The sequence below is a fragment of the Gymnoscopelus microlampas genome, assembly GCF_963454915.1.
Source record: "Gymnoscopelus microlampas genome assembly, chromosome: 17".
Lineage (NCBI taxonomy): Eukaryota > Metazoa > Chordata > Actinopteri > Myctophiformes > Myctophidae > Gymnoscopelus > Gymnoscopelus microlampas.
In genome coordinates, this window is record NC_139954.1 from 9,650,058 (window position 1) to 9,665,826 (window position 15,769).

Sequence of the window (15,769 nt, forward strand, 5' to 3'; positions counted from 1 at the left end):
AGGTGGTAGAGGTAGGGGTAGATGGTGCCGGCCAAGTACAGACTACCAGTGGTGTAAAGTAACTAAGTACATTTACTCAAGTACTGTACTTAAGTACACTTTTGAAGAACTTTCACTTTACTGGACCATTTTCAATACTTTTACTTCTACTCCACTACATCTCAGAGGCAAATGTTGCACTTTTACTCCACTACAATTATTTGAAAACTTTAGTCACTAGATACTTGCAGTATTGATACTTTTACAAAACATTTGAGTACTTTTTCCACCACTGCAGACTACCTGTACTAGAGAGCAGCATGCAGAGAAACAGGAAGACCCACAAACCCTGGATCCTGACAGCTAAATGAGTATTACATAATATGGCCAGCCAGTCAAACCATATGGAAGCCAATACACAATGGCTGGTTGCTGCTGTTTCAAAGATCTTCTATTTTTTAAAAAGAATGTGGAATATTTTTTATAACATTTTATCAACACAAATCTTGTATAGGGGTCCGTGGCACAAAATATTTTCAGATGGGGGTCCGCGGACCAAATACATATTAATTTGGGGGACCATGACATGAAAAAGTTTGAGAACTACTGTTATACAACACCTTAAAAAAAGGTGAAATATACGTCAATGTGAGAGACTGGCCTCTTTTACTTTTTCCCCCCCATACAACTAAATTCAGACCAAGCGCCAGACACGAGGAAACGACCAAAATCCCACTGACGTCATCCAACATTAAAAAAAGAACACAAAAAAAATCGAACCAAGTCTGTGTCTGATGTACACACCATGTGCTCCACTCTCCGCAAAGTGCTCCACAAGTACTTTTTTTTCGGTAGGGTTGAGTGAGTGTATACTGAAATGCTTCAGTCTCCCGGGGAATGAAGTGCGAGCGAGAGAGGATGAAGTGCGGAGTTATCAAGACGGGGGCCTATAGCCAGCGCAGCTTCCTGTCTGCCGGCACCAAAGGGGCCTCTCCAAACCAGATAAGAGTCCCCCATTATGTGGCTGTCTCTCACCTCTCGGAGAGAGAGCAGTCCTTCCTCTTTTATGTGACAATCTTCCATCTCTGTCGCTCACCAGTGTCTCTGTCACATCCACTCGTCTTCCAGAGCGCTTCTCATGTGTGTGTGTGTGCTAGTGCCGCCGCCGCCGGTGTAAATTAGATGCAAATGCTATGCAATCCTCCGCACACTCGTGCACAAGCGACGACTGATTTCTGATTAGATCCTGGTAATTGTCACGTTATGCGATTACGTGTTCGCGTGTGCACACACATGGATGTACTTTTTATTTGCATAATTATGGGCTTACTTTGTTGTAACTGCATTGGTGTGTGTGCGTGTGCGCACGCGCGTGCGTATATGTGTGTGCGTATATGTGTGTGTGTGTGTGTGTGTGTGTGTGTGTGTGTGTGTGTGCTGGAGTATTTCCAGTTTGCAGTACTTTTACTCCACTACAATTATTTATTTTGAAACGTTATTTACTAGTTACTTTGTAGATTTTGATTATTGTTACAAAACATACATTACCCACCTCAGCCTTATATAGATTTTGGCCATTTGAAAATAGCAGATCTACAAGCTCACAATGCGCCGCGATGCGACACATTGTGAGCTTGTAGATCTGCTATCTGCTATCTAGGGGGCTATATGATATCTCTGGCATTATGTGGCAACTGCACGTCAACAACTCGAGTTTCCGCTGCAGCATCGTTTTCTAACCCTGACCTGGAAACAGCCTTTCCCAGTCTTTCACATAGCCTGTATGACTCAACGCTGTAGAAGTGACGCAAGTCAAAGTCCTGAGAAAGAGAGAGAAAAGCTAGCTTTTAAGACTAAAGATACATATAGCGCTTTACATAGTTACATTCACCTCACGGTTCCCATCCGGCCACTGAGCGCCCCACACTTCCTGTGTGTGTGTGTGTGTGTGTGTGTGTGTGTGTGTGTGTGTGTGTGTACGCACGCGTGTTAATAGGTACAGTATCACGCTCTGTGATTTCGTCTCTATACATTTCCTTTAACCACAGTGGGAATCTGCATTATCTTGAACCCCGTGAGAATTTGCAATTGCGAATGAAAGCATTCTGAAATGAATCGAATCCTTGTGCGCACACACACACACACACACACACACACACACACACACACACACACACACACACACGGTGTTACAAGCTGTGGCTAACTCATGACCGGGCGCTCGCCACAGCAGGAGCAGTCATCTGACTTGTCTGGTCTGACAGCCGCATTCCTTAACGGTGGAATAAACCTACACACAGAGGTATGGGAACAGCACAGAGCTCCTACTGTATCCACTGGGCTGGCTGCTGTACTGTGGACTGTGGACACGTTGGCATCGTGCCCGCGAACCCAGAGGAACGGCCTGAGCTGACCTGGAGGTAAAGCCGGAGCCACGGCACAGAGGGAGAGGACTCTGTGATCCTAACAGAAAGACAATAGATCAGGGGTCTTCAACAGGGGGTCCGGGACCCCTAGGGGGGGTCCGCCAAATCTTTGTGTGATGTGATTTTTTTTTTTTTTTTTTTACATTAACCACTTGAACCCTAGCATCCCTTTTCTGAGGAGAACTTTAGGCAAAAATAGCAGATCTACAAGCTCACAACGCCTCGCAGCGCGAGGCGTTGTGAGCTTGTACATCGGCTATTTTTGGCAAAGAGTCATAGGTGTCGAGGGAAAAAAGAGAAGCAAAGGTTTATCTGAAACACAATTTTATGCAATGTAGAAGGGGTCCCTGCTTCATCTCCCTCTCAGCTAGGGGGTCCTTGGCCTGAAAACGTTGAAGACCCCTGCAATAGATCATTAGGCAACACATTTACAATAGAATAGAGGTTCTCAAACGTTTTTATGTTAAGGACCCCCAAATCAATATGCATTTGGCTGCAGACCCCCCCCCCCCCCATCTGAAAACATGGTCCTTTCCCCTCACACCTCCGGCAGCGCAGTCTCTCGTCTTTAGTAAAAATTAAAGATACACTTTCGCTACTCACCAAAACAATGACGGTTTTATGGAGTTGAAAGCCTACTCTACTTAGTGGGAACACTGTTCTGAGCCCCCCCCCCCCCCCCCACCTCACGTCTAAAATACACTACACCAGAAAATTAAATATTTCACCGGAAGGAAAAAATCTGGTCTATTGACCGGATATTTTCCCATAGCGTTAAGGAGAACTCTTTTTAACCCTATGGACCAGAGCTAACACACACACACACACACAGAATTATAGTATAGATAATGCACTCTGACGAGTCGCAATATTGGAAAGTATCAGACCTTTATTTTTTAATATTGGGACACATTGTCAAGCATTGTCGCTTAAATATTCCATATATTTTATGCTTGGAAATTAACTTTTTTTAAAAGGGTAAAAACAATGTTGGTATTTGAAAATGTATTATGAGGTGTCAGTCTGAGAGTCGACAGTCAAAAATGTGGGCTAGGGAGAGTGAACAGCTACTTCTCCTGCAGTAACTTCTTTGAAGGTGCCCTTGCACAATGCACTTAACCCCCCCCCCCACCCCCCTCCAATGGAGCTGCTTAGCGGACCCCAGCAGCAGGGCGCCGGGGCTGGGATGAGCACCACCCACACACTATGAACCTTAACCTGGATTCATAAAGGTGAAAACAAACGCTTGAGGATTTATTGAGGGGCCTCGACAAGGTTAGAGAGAGAGAGAGAGAGAGAGAGAGAGAGAGAAAGAGAGAGAGTACAGAGTACAAACTTTTACGGAGAGGGAAAAGAAGCACTGGGCGGTCGAGGGCACAGCCAGAGAGAGAGAAAAACACATGGAAGAACTGATTGAAAAACTGATAGAACAAGCAATAGAGAGAGTGAGTGAGTGAGTGAGAGAACAACAGACAGAGAGAGGCCTGCATCAGCCCCTTGCTGGGGGACTCTCAATCAAAGCTTCACGTTAAAGACCTCATCTTCTAATGTCTCCTACTGGGCCTTCATCACTCTCACACACACACACACACACACGCACACACAGGAGATGTGACTCTGAAATACATACACGTGTGTGTGTGTGTGCACGCGCGCGCGTGATCCCTTGTTCGTGACACAGCAGGGTGCAGAATGTGAGCAGTCAGCTATCTAAATGTAACCCAGTCTATCTTCCTTCATGCCACAGCGCACAAATACATCAGAATGTGCTCGTGACGTGCCTGTGTGGGAATAGTAAAGACTCAGAAGTTTTTACAGATCTAGCCGTCAAGAGGAGGGTCTGTCTGTCTGTCTGTCTGGCTGTGTGTGTGCAGGAGCTAATCTCTGGAACGTTTAGCGCTGCATTTCTCCCGCACGCTGCCGTTAGGCCAAGGAAGTCATTTACATGATGCTTTAAGCAAGTGGTTCTCAACCTTTTCTGGTCCACGCCGATCCTGAGATCCAAAGGATTCAATTGTTTTGTCACAAAAGTCGACTTGTTCACTCGTCAATTGTCTGTTAGCAGGGTAATAACTCATTTGAAGTTTGCTTTGCTGAGCTTTTTTGTCTGATAACTGCGTGTGTGTGTGCGTGCACGTACAAGTTCCTACAGTATAGTACTGGCGATGAAGTGCGTCTGAGTTCTGAGCACTCGAATCGACAGATTTATGCTGCGTCGTGAGATGCTGTCGCTCGCCTAAATCTACACGCTCACAACGAGTCGCATGACTTCTGCAAATCTTTGGGTGAATCCTAAATTGATTTATTCCGAGTTCACGTCTTCATAGTTCATTCGCCGATGCGGCGTCACAGGTGTGCCTCCGCTCAGCAGCAGGTGCGCTGTAGGAAGTGACATATTAAGCCTGTAGGGTAAGCTCCCATGGTGCTTTGAGGTGAACATGACTGGAGGCGCCGTAGCATATGGCCTGTCGACTCAGTTCAGTTACAAGAAAAGACAATGTTTCCTCGCTGTTGCGTAACAGTTTCTTACAATCTGTGTTGGTTTGAGGGGATGAAGATTCACTGAATGTCTTCCCATGTATTCTACTGGGAGTCTACAAAGAAAATTAAAGAGAAAAAGAAGAGGAATACTATTTTACAGCAGTGGAATAAGTACAATTTAATATAATGTTAATGTAACAGTGCCACAATGTAGAAATACTATGTTACAAGGTAAAGTCCTGTATTCAAAATGTCACATTTGAACAAACATTTAAATATAAATAACACATCTAAAAAGCTCACATCGCGTCGCATAGTGAGCTTGTAGATTGGCTAAGTAATTGTAGTGGAGTAAAAAAGGACAACATTTCCCTCTGCGATGTACTGTAGTGGCGTAGAAGTATTGAAAAATGGAAATACTCAGATAAAGTCAAAGTATCTAAAACTTTTACTTAAAGTACAGTACTTGAGTACATGTACTTGGTTAATTTCCACCGCTGCTTTTTTTATGACGTACAGTATCAGCTTATTTTGAACAGAGCCGGTTTCCATCTCTATCCAGCTGGTAAACCCCTGCGAGCTATCTCTCCCTTTCCTTTCTTTAGTTTTCATCACAGAACAATGTAGTGGGCCCTGAGGAGAGTTGTAGAATAATAATAATAGCAGTAGTTGTGGTTCCACCCAGAAGGTTTTGGACTGGCGCAGTGCGCACACGCACACACACTTTTCTGAGGGGATGTTTTTTTGTACGAATAGTAGATTAAGTACAAGATGGAAATAAATGATATTGCCAGGAGCCAACTTGGCACAAAACCCATGGACAAAGTTTTTGACTACTTCTTTCTATTCCTATTTTTTGTTTCCCGTTTTTTTTTTCTCCCTTCTTCTTTCTAGCCTCTCCCTTGCCCTCACACCGTTATGAATAATGCACAGGACTGGCTTTTTTAATATTCAGAGATTTCGGGGCAACTTATTAACAGGATCCATTTTTTGTTTTGTTTAGTTTTTAAGAGTAGAACTTTAATTAAAAATGTGTTTATTATTTGGTGGATGGAGAGAGGAGGGAGGGGGATGGGGGGGGGGGCAGGGGACAGTCTCTGCTGTGGATGCCTTTGAAATGCAAATAGTTCTGAAGCTGCCCGTTATGGATGAATATTTCTGGCTGCAGTTCAAACTTTCTATTTTATTTTAAAGGAGAATGATTTAGAGATTTATTTATTTAAATATGTATTTATTTATTTATTCCCTTTGTAGAGCCAAACCCTAAAGTACTTAGTTTACCAGGGTCCCCCAGGGCTCTATACCAGGACCGCTCGTTTTTTTTCCCTCACCAAACTCTTTGGTGAAACTCTTGCGACACGTTGGGAGCTTGTACTGTAGACTTGCCCCAGAATAGGGACGCTACTATAGGTTTCAAGTGTTTTAATGTTTTACTATATATAGTATCAGATGTTTATGTTCCCATTTTCCATTTAATGGTTCAGTATTTGCATAGAAAATCTAAATTAATTTGGCTTTCAGTCCCCAAGTTTGAACTCATCCCTTCCTTCCAATTTCCACTCATGAAATCAGGATGTGTTGGTGATAATAACCAGGGCAGAAAACCAACTCTTTGCCCTCCAGCAGCGTATCATTTTCATACAAAGGAATAAATAATAACTCCCCAAACAGTGACTGTCCAATGCTGCGTTCACACTATAGCGGCGACAAAATGAAAGCCGACACGAACTGACGCCCAACACGTCTTACTGTATTATAAGAGCGAGGCGCTACAAATCAAAGTTGAACCGGCCTTAACTTTTTCAGCGCTCCAATGACACAGGGAAGTACTAAAATCAGTTTAAAAGGTTTTGTTTCACCATTTTCATCCCCATTCTCTCTCTCCAGTCCCCACAGTTCCTGCTGTTTGTAAATGATTTTAAAAAAAAAAACATTCTGTTAACCCATTAAAACCAGAACGCATCTGTGTAACCACTTAAACCATTATTTTATACTTTTATACTATTTTATATTTTATACTATATCAGAGCTGGGCAACTTTGTAGACACACTCACTCTGGGGGGCCGCATTGATTATCGGCAGGGACCCCTGAGATGGGGGTCCGCGGCCAAATACATATCATTTTGGGTGGTCCTTGACATGAAAAAGTTTGAGACAGTTAGGATTTAGAAGACATTCGTAGAATCGGGCTCAGGTCTGAATGGCTTAAACAGATGCCTGTACTAATTAATCCTATCCTAATCTATTTACATGTGGCTTGAGCAACACTGTGACAATGTAGCCGACCGCGCTTGGCTGTTTCCAGCGCCATCTTTGCCTGCAGTTACCCATACTTTTTTGTAGCTTTGTCACCAATAGTGTGAATGGAACATCGACTGTGTGGTTGGTACACTAGAGCAGGGGTTCTCAAACTTCAAGGACCCCCAAAATGATATGTATTTGGCCACAGACCACCCATCTCAAAATATTTAGTTCCAGGGACCCCCAGAAGCAAAGATTTGAGTTACAAATGTTGGCTTTAAAAAATACATAGCCTATATTATTCAAAGATTAGCACAAATTTTCACAATCTTATCAAAAATAGCAGATCTACAAGCTCACAGCGCGGCACCCGAGTGCCGCGCTATGAGCTTGTATATCAGCTATTTTTGAATATCCAAAGTATACATTAATGGTTAAAATGATTGTGCCGCTATATTAATTTATTTACCTGGGGACCCCCTGGTACCCCCCAAGGACCCCGGACCCCACTTTGAGAATCAATGCACTGGAGCAGGGGTTCCTAAACCTTTTCAGCCTCATACCTCAAAAGAGACATTTGGAATATCCCAGGGACCTGAACTTACAATACATTATGAATTTACAGCACATTCATAAACTACTGGCAGTGGCAGTGTTCTACCTGGAAATGTACAATGTTTCTACGAGAAAACATCTTTCAAAGGACATTTTATAATGCACATTAATATTTTATTATCTGGATTTTCCAGACATCTCTATACTGTACTCTAGTGACTAGTAGTGAGTACAGTTTGTTTGTTTGGTTGGTTTGTCTGTTTATTTATTTGTTTTGTGGGAACGGCTACACAGAATAAACTTTAACCACTTAAAATCCTATATACTTTGTTGACCGTAGTCCACCAGGGGTCAATACTAGGCCCCTTACACACCGCCCCCCCCCCCGCATCTTGTTGTGAGCTTGTAATATATTGGATCAAATGGAACACAGATTTCTTTTTTTGTGAACATGTTCACATGTCCAGCTGTACTACATTGAGCCAACAGCATCAAACAACAGGTTGATGTTTTCCAAGTTTTATTTTCCGTTTTTAAATGGAGAGAATGCACAGACAGACAATCAGCAAGAATGACGCGATGCATTTTTCATATCCAGGTTTCTAAACAATAATATATACAACCAAATAAAAACCCTAAACAAAACCATGGACCTTCATTTCTGACACAGAAGTTTTGCTGCCCAATGAACAGTAAAGAGAGGAGATAATTCTTTTGGGGCTTTGTGGCTGTAAATGTAGCTCCGTCTTCAACAAACGCCAAATAGGCTTCTATGCACAGCAGCCATTTTGGAGAGACATTGGGCCTCTTCTTACTTCCTTCACAGGTGTTACCAATGATACGAATGAAGGCTCTGTTTCCATTCTGGTCAAACAGAGTCGGGGTGCTGATATTGTGCATGTTGGCTCACTGGAAACACTCTGCTACACCAGTGGGTCTCAAAGTGTGGTCCAGGGACCCTCATGGTTCCTTGAGGGGGTTCCAAATGGTACCTTAAAGACGGTGTGTAACTCTGAGAGTGGACAAATGGAACCAAATGGACCCGTAAGGGTCCATTTGGTTCCATTTGTACACTCTCAGAGTTATGGGGGTCCTTGAAATTAAAAGGTTTGAGAACCACTGTGCTGCATGAAATGGAACAAAGCCTTCATTAGTATCATTGGTAAAACCTGTGAAGGAAGTATGGAAGAGGCCCAATTTCTTTCCAATATGGCTGCATTGCATAGAGATGCTCCATCGCGTGACAGTGTCACGCCCACCGAAAATAGCTGACCTACAAGCTCACCATGTGGCACGGATGCGGCGCATCCTGGGCTTGCGGGTCGGGTGTTTTCGTCGTGTGACGCCGTCGTTTTAAACAGGGCTTGATACCCAAAGAATTGTGGCAAATAGATTATAGAGACCACTCAGTGGCGTGAACGTGACAAATCATACCCTTTCAACGAGTAAATTACATCTGCACCACCGTTCAGTATTTCTGCAAAATAAAATAGCCACCATTTAAAAAAACAAAAAACAAGACTTTATCCACCTTTTCCCCAAGGATGATTGATAACACAACATTAAAACGAAGTATGGACTTTTACTCTCGTAGTTTAGTAGGTCATTTAAACCCTTCTCCTTCAATGATAAAACGATTCAACACTTTTTACAGACTGAAGCCTCTGTATCTTAGAAATACTGAGCGATACATTTTTCCAGGTAGTATTTTTTATTTCTTAGTGACAACAGTTAATTTTGGAGAGAAATGTAATTGCCGTTTTGAGTGGGATAGACATTAATTAACCTTCAACCTACTGTATATCCAGGTAAACAAATTGTATTGTGATTAAATATGAGAACATAAAACAGTTGCATATTTTTAACACTTGGTTCTCTCAACTGAAGGCAAATGTGGCAGTAAAGCGCACATTATAATTTTATAGTTCGCGGGAAACGTCCGATTCTGAATGTAAATCTCATACGTATAGTGTGGGGGGAAAAATACCCTATGCCTTCTGTGTAGTTCTACACGGGTCAAAACGACGCGCCCCACGATGCGAAACAACGCATTTGACATCACAGGCCTACAGAGACATAGGGTATTTTTTCCCCCATGCAATACCTAAGATCTCCTCACACCAAAACGATGGGATTTAGTTCCAAAATCGGTTAGGTTTCCCTCTAAGTGGATAATACAATATGATTGGCAGCCAACCAATATGAATTATTCTCAGCCCCAAAGACCTCAATGTGATCTTCACCATCGAATCATTAACATATTACAGGTATATATATATATATAAAAAAACGAAAGTAACACAATATTGTGAATGTTTGATCTTCCTGTACAAAGAGGAAAATGATTTACACCCAACATAACGTCTGTACCGTTCAACTCATGCGTCATGCATGACTCAGTCTGATCAAAAGTACATTATTTTAATGTGACAAGATGATGATTCAAACCCAGTTAAGACAAAGGCGATGGATGTCACACGGTGACAGGATAAAAGGACGTCTCACAGCTCTCGTCCGTGCGACTTCCCGCTAAAAAGGTTGAAGTCAGCGGCTATAGCTGGCCTGCGTAGCGGCATGAGCAGCGGAATGAATGGAACAGCCAATGGAATGTCATGGAGGAGGCGTGGCAGAGACAAGCAACAGCCACTGTTTTAAAGCCCGATTTATACGTACCGTCGCGTAGACAGTGTCGCGTTGCCGAAACGCGAGTTATGAGCTTTAGATCGGCTCTTTTCGGGCCAGGCGACACTGTTGTGGGACAGTGTATAAATTGAGCATTAGCGCATAGATCTGTGGGTAGTATAAAGCCGTATTTATACCCCTTCGTTCGAAATACTTCTTCGTTCAAGAGTTCAACCTTACTGACACGAACGAGTTTGTCGCGTTGCAGGAGATGACTGGTAACACAGCCTTCTTTTAGTGGTCTCCTATTCATTTAGCACAGTTACCAACTCACCCTGGCTTGTATCTATGCAGTATATAATATATTTAATTGATTTTCAAACTTTTTTTTTTAATTTCAAGGACCCCCAGTTTGGTACCACTAGGCCAACGAGTGTACAAATGGAACTAAATGGACCCGTCAGGGCACAGGTCCATTTGGTTCCATTTTTACACTCTCTGAGTTAAAGATATGCAAAGGCCCACTTGGTTCCTAACTAACTAATTTAGCTGGGGGGAAACACCCTGGAACCCCCTCAAGGACCCCCGTGGGTCCACGGACCCCACTCTGAGAACCACTGATATATGTTTTGAGTTATTTTTGGAGTATAAATTCGGCTTTGGTTTCTCCACAAAAGGGGCCAATCGTTTGGCACACTTGGCAAAAAAGTGTTTGTGCACCTACATCAACAAAACAAAAGAGAAACTTAAAAAAAACCCAATAGAATTAGTGATTTAAAAAACGTAAAAGAAAAAGAAACAACAACTGCTGAATGTCTGGCTGTCGTGTGCTTCCACGAGGAGGGATAAATATCCATTATAAGTGCAAAGAATGCTAACAGTAGGAGACATAAACGTGTACAGTTCTGATATGAAGGCTATTGCTATTGCTTGGTCTGTTTCTGGATTGTCAGGATCAACACGTAAACTGATTTTGTTGTTGACAAAAGTATATTGAAAAATAAACAACTTTTAAAGCGGGAATGATTGGATTACATTTCAGCTTCACCATTGCTGACATCTTTTAACGATCAGACACATTTTTTTTTTTACAAAACTTCATTCATTGATCCTGAATTTGACTTGCACTGATGTGACGTCACTATTTGTACTCTCCCTAGTTCGACGAACGAACCGTCGCCAGCAGCGTGGTCATATTTGAACAAAGCACCTCTTGAGGTTTACTTTACTCGTCACCCTCCATAAACTAGTAAACTACAAACACTTTGTATGCAAAAAAAGAAAAGAAAAGAAAAAAGTTCTAAATTCACATTTTAAGCTGCTGACTGTAAAACTAGATAAAATAAACATAACAAAAACATAAAAGGCCTAACAAGGATATGTCTCATTTTGGCTGCAGACGGATTGTCAACCCCTGAAAAAACAGCGGCAGCGACAAACATTTCTGATAATTAAACAAAAACGCCAAACGTTGTCGTTCGTCTCCGATGGATCTTTGTGAAGGCCTTGGCAGCTGCGTTTCTTAACACTATGCGCATAACTTCAATACTCGTGATGATCATATCACATAATATAAAATAGCACAATTACCAAAATATACGGTATATATATATATTTAACAGAGAGAGAGACTTTGCCTGCAATATATACTGGGTGCGTACGATGATGTCGCTTACCAGAAATAGCATATCTACAAAGCTCACGAAGCACCGCGATGCTTTGTGGAGATTCTAAATCGTCTATTCCCGGCATTGCGACAACGTCCGACGACGTAGTATGAACTAAGCATAACACTGAGCTCTAAGACGCTTCTCCCATGTGAAGGGGGGCATTCTATTTAGACTCCGAAGATTTGTCGCCGCCAAAACGTTTTCCGAACGATAAATCAATGGCCTATGGGGCTGCTGTTTTCGTTAATATCGCTTTTGCTAAATTCCACCCGCAGTACCTCTTCAAGGACACTGGGGACAGTAGTGTTGTTGTTGTTGTTGTGTGGTGCGGTGCGCAGGGGCAGGGCTCAGTGGCGCCGCTCCAGTGGCCGAGGCTTGGGCACTGCCATCGCCCCGTGACGCCGCACGTTGCGATAAGACGGCGGGGAGTTGACGACGTCACAGGCTGGTGATGGATGACGGGGGGGGGCGACGACATAAACAAGCCACAGGTGCACCAGACATGGTTGATGGGACACAGCACAGAGTTGACAAGGGAACGAGGGAGCAGGGAAGGGGGGGGGGGGGGGGACAACGGCACACCGACACCAGGCTGAGATGGATGAGTGGCGGGGCTGCTGGGCCGTGACAAGGTGCCACCCACTCGTAACTTAAGTATAAGTCAGGTGTTTTCAATCTCGCGGCACTCTTCACGTTAGCAGACCGTCCACCGTCTACTGACCACAGACACTATGACAGGCTGTGAGGCAAACCTGTGAATTTGATGACTATACACAAGGGCATTATATGATCCTATCGACGGGACCCGCTTAAAATATGCCTTCCCGGTTTGGGGTTTGATCCGTGTTTTCACAGGAGAACACCACAGGAATTGAATTGCTTTTTTTTTCTCTGTTTAACTTCTATGGTAGCTTTCATGGCCTTGGGTGATAATAAGCTCTGAGCAGAGCTGGTGTTTTCTTCAAGCGTTCCTTCAGCAGCACAGCTCTGTGGTTCACAGAGAACGAGGGGAGGGGAGGGAGGGAGGGAGGGGGGACACAAATCGACACGGAACACAGGCGAAACGGGAGGGAGGGGGAAGTGTAAACATCAGCGGCGTGGCCGTGAGATGCGGAAGAAGCCACACTGGCTTCAGGTTCGGAATGGAAATTAATGAATGAATGAGGGGCATGAATGAATGAATGAGATTCAACAAACATGCAAGACTGGACCGGCGGGCAACATGGCAAACAAAGTATGCTTAAGGCTGAGAAGCACGACATCGACACGTCCTTCTGGAAACCTCCCTCGGCCCCAAAAGACCGACCCCCCCCCCCCCCCCCCCCAAACCCTCCCTGCCCTCTGTCCGCCTACTAGAAGCCAAAGTCGAGGACGATTTGGTCTTCAAAGATGGCGATGAGCAGCATGATGGCAAAGCCGGTCAGCAAGCCCATGTTCTGCAGGACAAAGTGACCCATATGGCAGCGCTTGTGTTCCTCGCTGTCCCCGTGCAGCATCTCTGGCAGCTACATGACACACAAAGAAAAACAATTATTTGGATCGAAAAGAAAAGTTTTTTTCTCAAAGTAGCACTGTGGCTTCACTGGCAGGGTCACTGTCTGAAAGGGCCCTTTACAAATGCCAGCAAAGTTGTTTTGTTAAGAGAAGTGTTAATTAGCTCTATATTCCCATAGTAATCACTGTTTCCCAAACAGTGGGTCGGGACTCATGTTTAGGTCGCGGACCAATTTTTATGGATCGCGAGTGAATATCGTTTTTTTCGTTTCTTACATAAAACAAAAATAATACTGTATTTTTTCTAAAGTTTAAACGAAAAAACACAGTAGTAGTGAAAATAGCAGATCTACAAGTTCGCAACGCAGAGCTGAAACGTTTGGGAACCACTGCTATAGAGTATTGATTCAGTAACAGGGGTCTCCCCGTCTGAGAATGAACAAAAACAATGTTTTTTACCGGAAAATATCACTTACACAACCTTTAAAAAGGACTTAGGACACGCAATATTAGGATTCAAATGTGACTAGGTCTAGGCTGAACTTGACCTGAGCCAGATCTGCTTATTATAATAATCATACTATAATTCTAGTAACCTCTGTAGTAGTGGTGAGTACGTGAGTGAAGATACCCGGTTCTCCTCACTGGCTGGACCAATTGCTCTGATTTTGCACACAGCCATTGACCATTACCATCTGAACGCAACTGTGAAGCCTGTTTTTCAATTTCATCAAATCTCAGCTTCTTATTAGCGTTTTTGTGTCAAACACTGTCGCCATGGTTACGGGGCTGCCCAGCTATGGGACGAACTGCCTCCCAGGTTGCCAGATCATGTGCGCATATCCCCCCACGGATGCGCTGCGCCGACCGGGTATGGTCTAGTTATTATAACTAGACCATACCCGGTCGACGCATCCGTGGGGGGATATGCGCACATGATCTGGCAACCCGGGAGGCGACATTGTTTGACACATAAACGTTAATAAGAAGCCGAGATTTGATGAAATCGAAAAACGGGCTTCACAGTTAAGTTCAGATGGTAATGGTGAATGGCTGTGTGCAAAATCAGAGCAATTGCTCCAGCCACTGAGGAGAACCGGGTAGTGACACCACTACAGAGTGACACCACTACAGACAGACAAACAGAGGTTACTAGAATTATAGTAGGATCATTTTGTTTGAAAATAGCCGATCGACAAGCTCACAACGCGTCGCAAGCTTGTAGATCTGCCATTTTCAAATAGCTGATGTATATGTTAAAGTGCTCATGTGGCCCATAGCCGCTTCTTTTTGGGCTGGTTTTCCTAGACCTGGTTGCTTGTTTCTCTCACAGAATCTGGCAACACTGCTTACCATGTCCACCAGAGCCACGTAGAGGAACATGCCGGCGGTGACGGCGAAGATCCAGTTGGTGACGTTGTGCGTGTTCTGGCCCACGGCGATGCCGATCAGCATGCCGATGTAGGCCATGAGGGCGGACAGCAGGTTGTACACGATGGCTTGTTTCACAGACATCCCCGCCTTAATCAGCACGGCGAAATCACCTGTCGGCCCAGGATAGAAAGAGAAGTCACAGACTTAGTCAGGTTTTTTTTTTTGTGCAAACGGCACTGGTTCAGTTCATTCACATGCACCAAGGTTATTGTCTCCGCCAGGCCGAAAGGCTTGGCCCGAGACTATGTTTTGCACCCCGTCCGTCCGTTCGTGCATGTGTGCGTGCGTGCGTGCGTGCGTCCGTGCGTGGTTCCGTCTGTGGTGCGATTGCGGTGAAACTTTACTCATTAAGACCGGGAACGCATCTGTGTCATTTTTAGATTTCTTTGGCTATTCAAAAATAGCAGATACACAAGCTCATAGCACTCGGTGCCACGCTACGAGCTTGTAGATCTGCTATTTTTGAAAAATCATGAAAATTCGTGGCATAATCTTGGATTACGTATTTTTTAAAGCGAACATTTGTAAAATATTTAGTTCCAGGAACCCCCAGAAGCAAAGATTTGAGTTACAAATGTCTGCCAAAAAATAAATAAATAAATATTTGCACAACTTTTCATGATTTTTCAAAAATAGCAGATCTACAAGCTCATAGCGCGGCACTCGGTGCCGCGCTATGAGCTTGTAGATCTGCTATTTTTGAATAGCCAAATAAATCTTAAAATGACACACAGATGCGTTCCCGGTCTTAAAGAGTTAAGCAGGTTTGCTAGTTTAGTTTAGTTTTTATTTCGTGAAAAGGCTTAGATTTAGTTTAGTTATTAGTTTTAGGGGTTAGTCAGGGGAGAAGATTGAAAAAGCTCAAA

The 15,769-nt window shown here is 43.7% G+C and overlaps 1 protein-coding gene across 4 annotated transcripts in view; it reads right to left on the reverse strand.

Annotated features, from left to right (window-relative positions):
• Positions 1 to 8,766: 8,766 nt before the first annotated feature.
• slc39a10 (solute carrier family 39 member 10) overlaps positions 8,767 to 15,769 on the reverse strand; it is a 60,850-nt gene continuing 53,847 nt past the window's right edge. For all 4 annotated transcript variants that reach the window (XM_084083609.1, XM_084083608.1, XM_084083610.1 and 1 more), the window contains 2 exons: positions 14,823 to 15,013; positions 8,767 to 13,480 (listed from right to left, as the gene is read on the reverse strand). In XM_084083609.1, the coding sequence (XP_083939735.1) occupies positions 13,328 to 13,480; positions 14,823 to 15,013 (344 nt within the window). In that variant the 3' untranslated portion in view covers positions 8,767 to 13,327. The remainder of the gene's footprint in view (positions 13,481 to 14,822; positions 15,014 to 15,769) is intronic.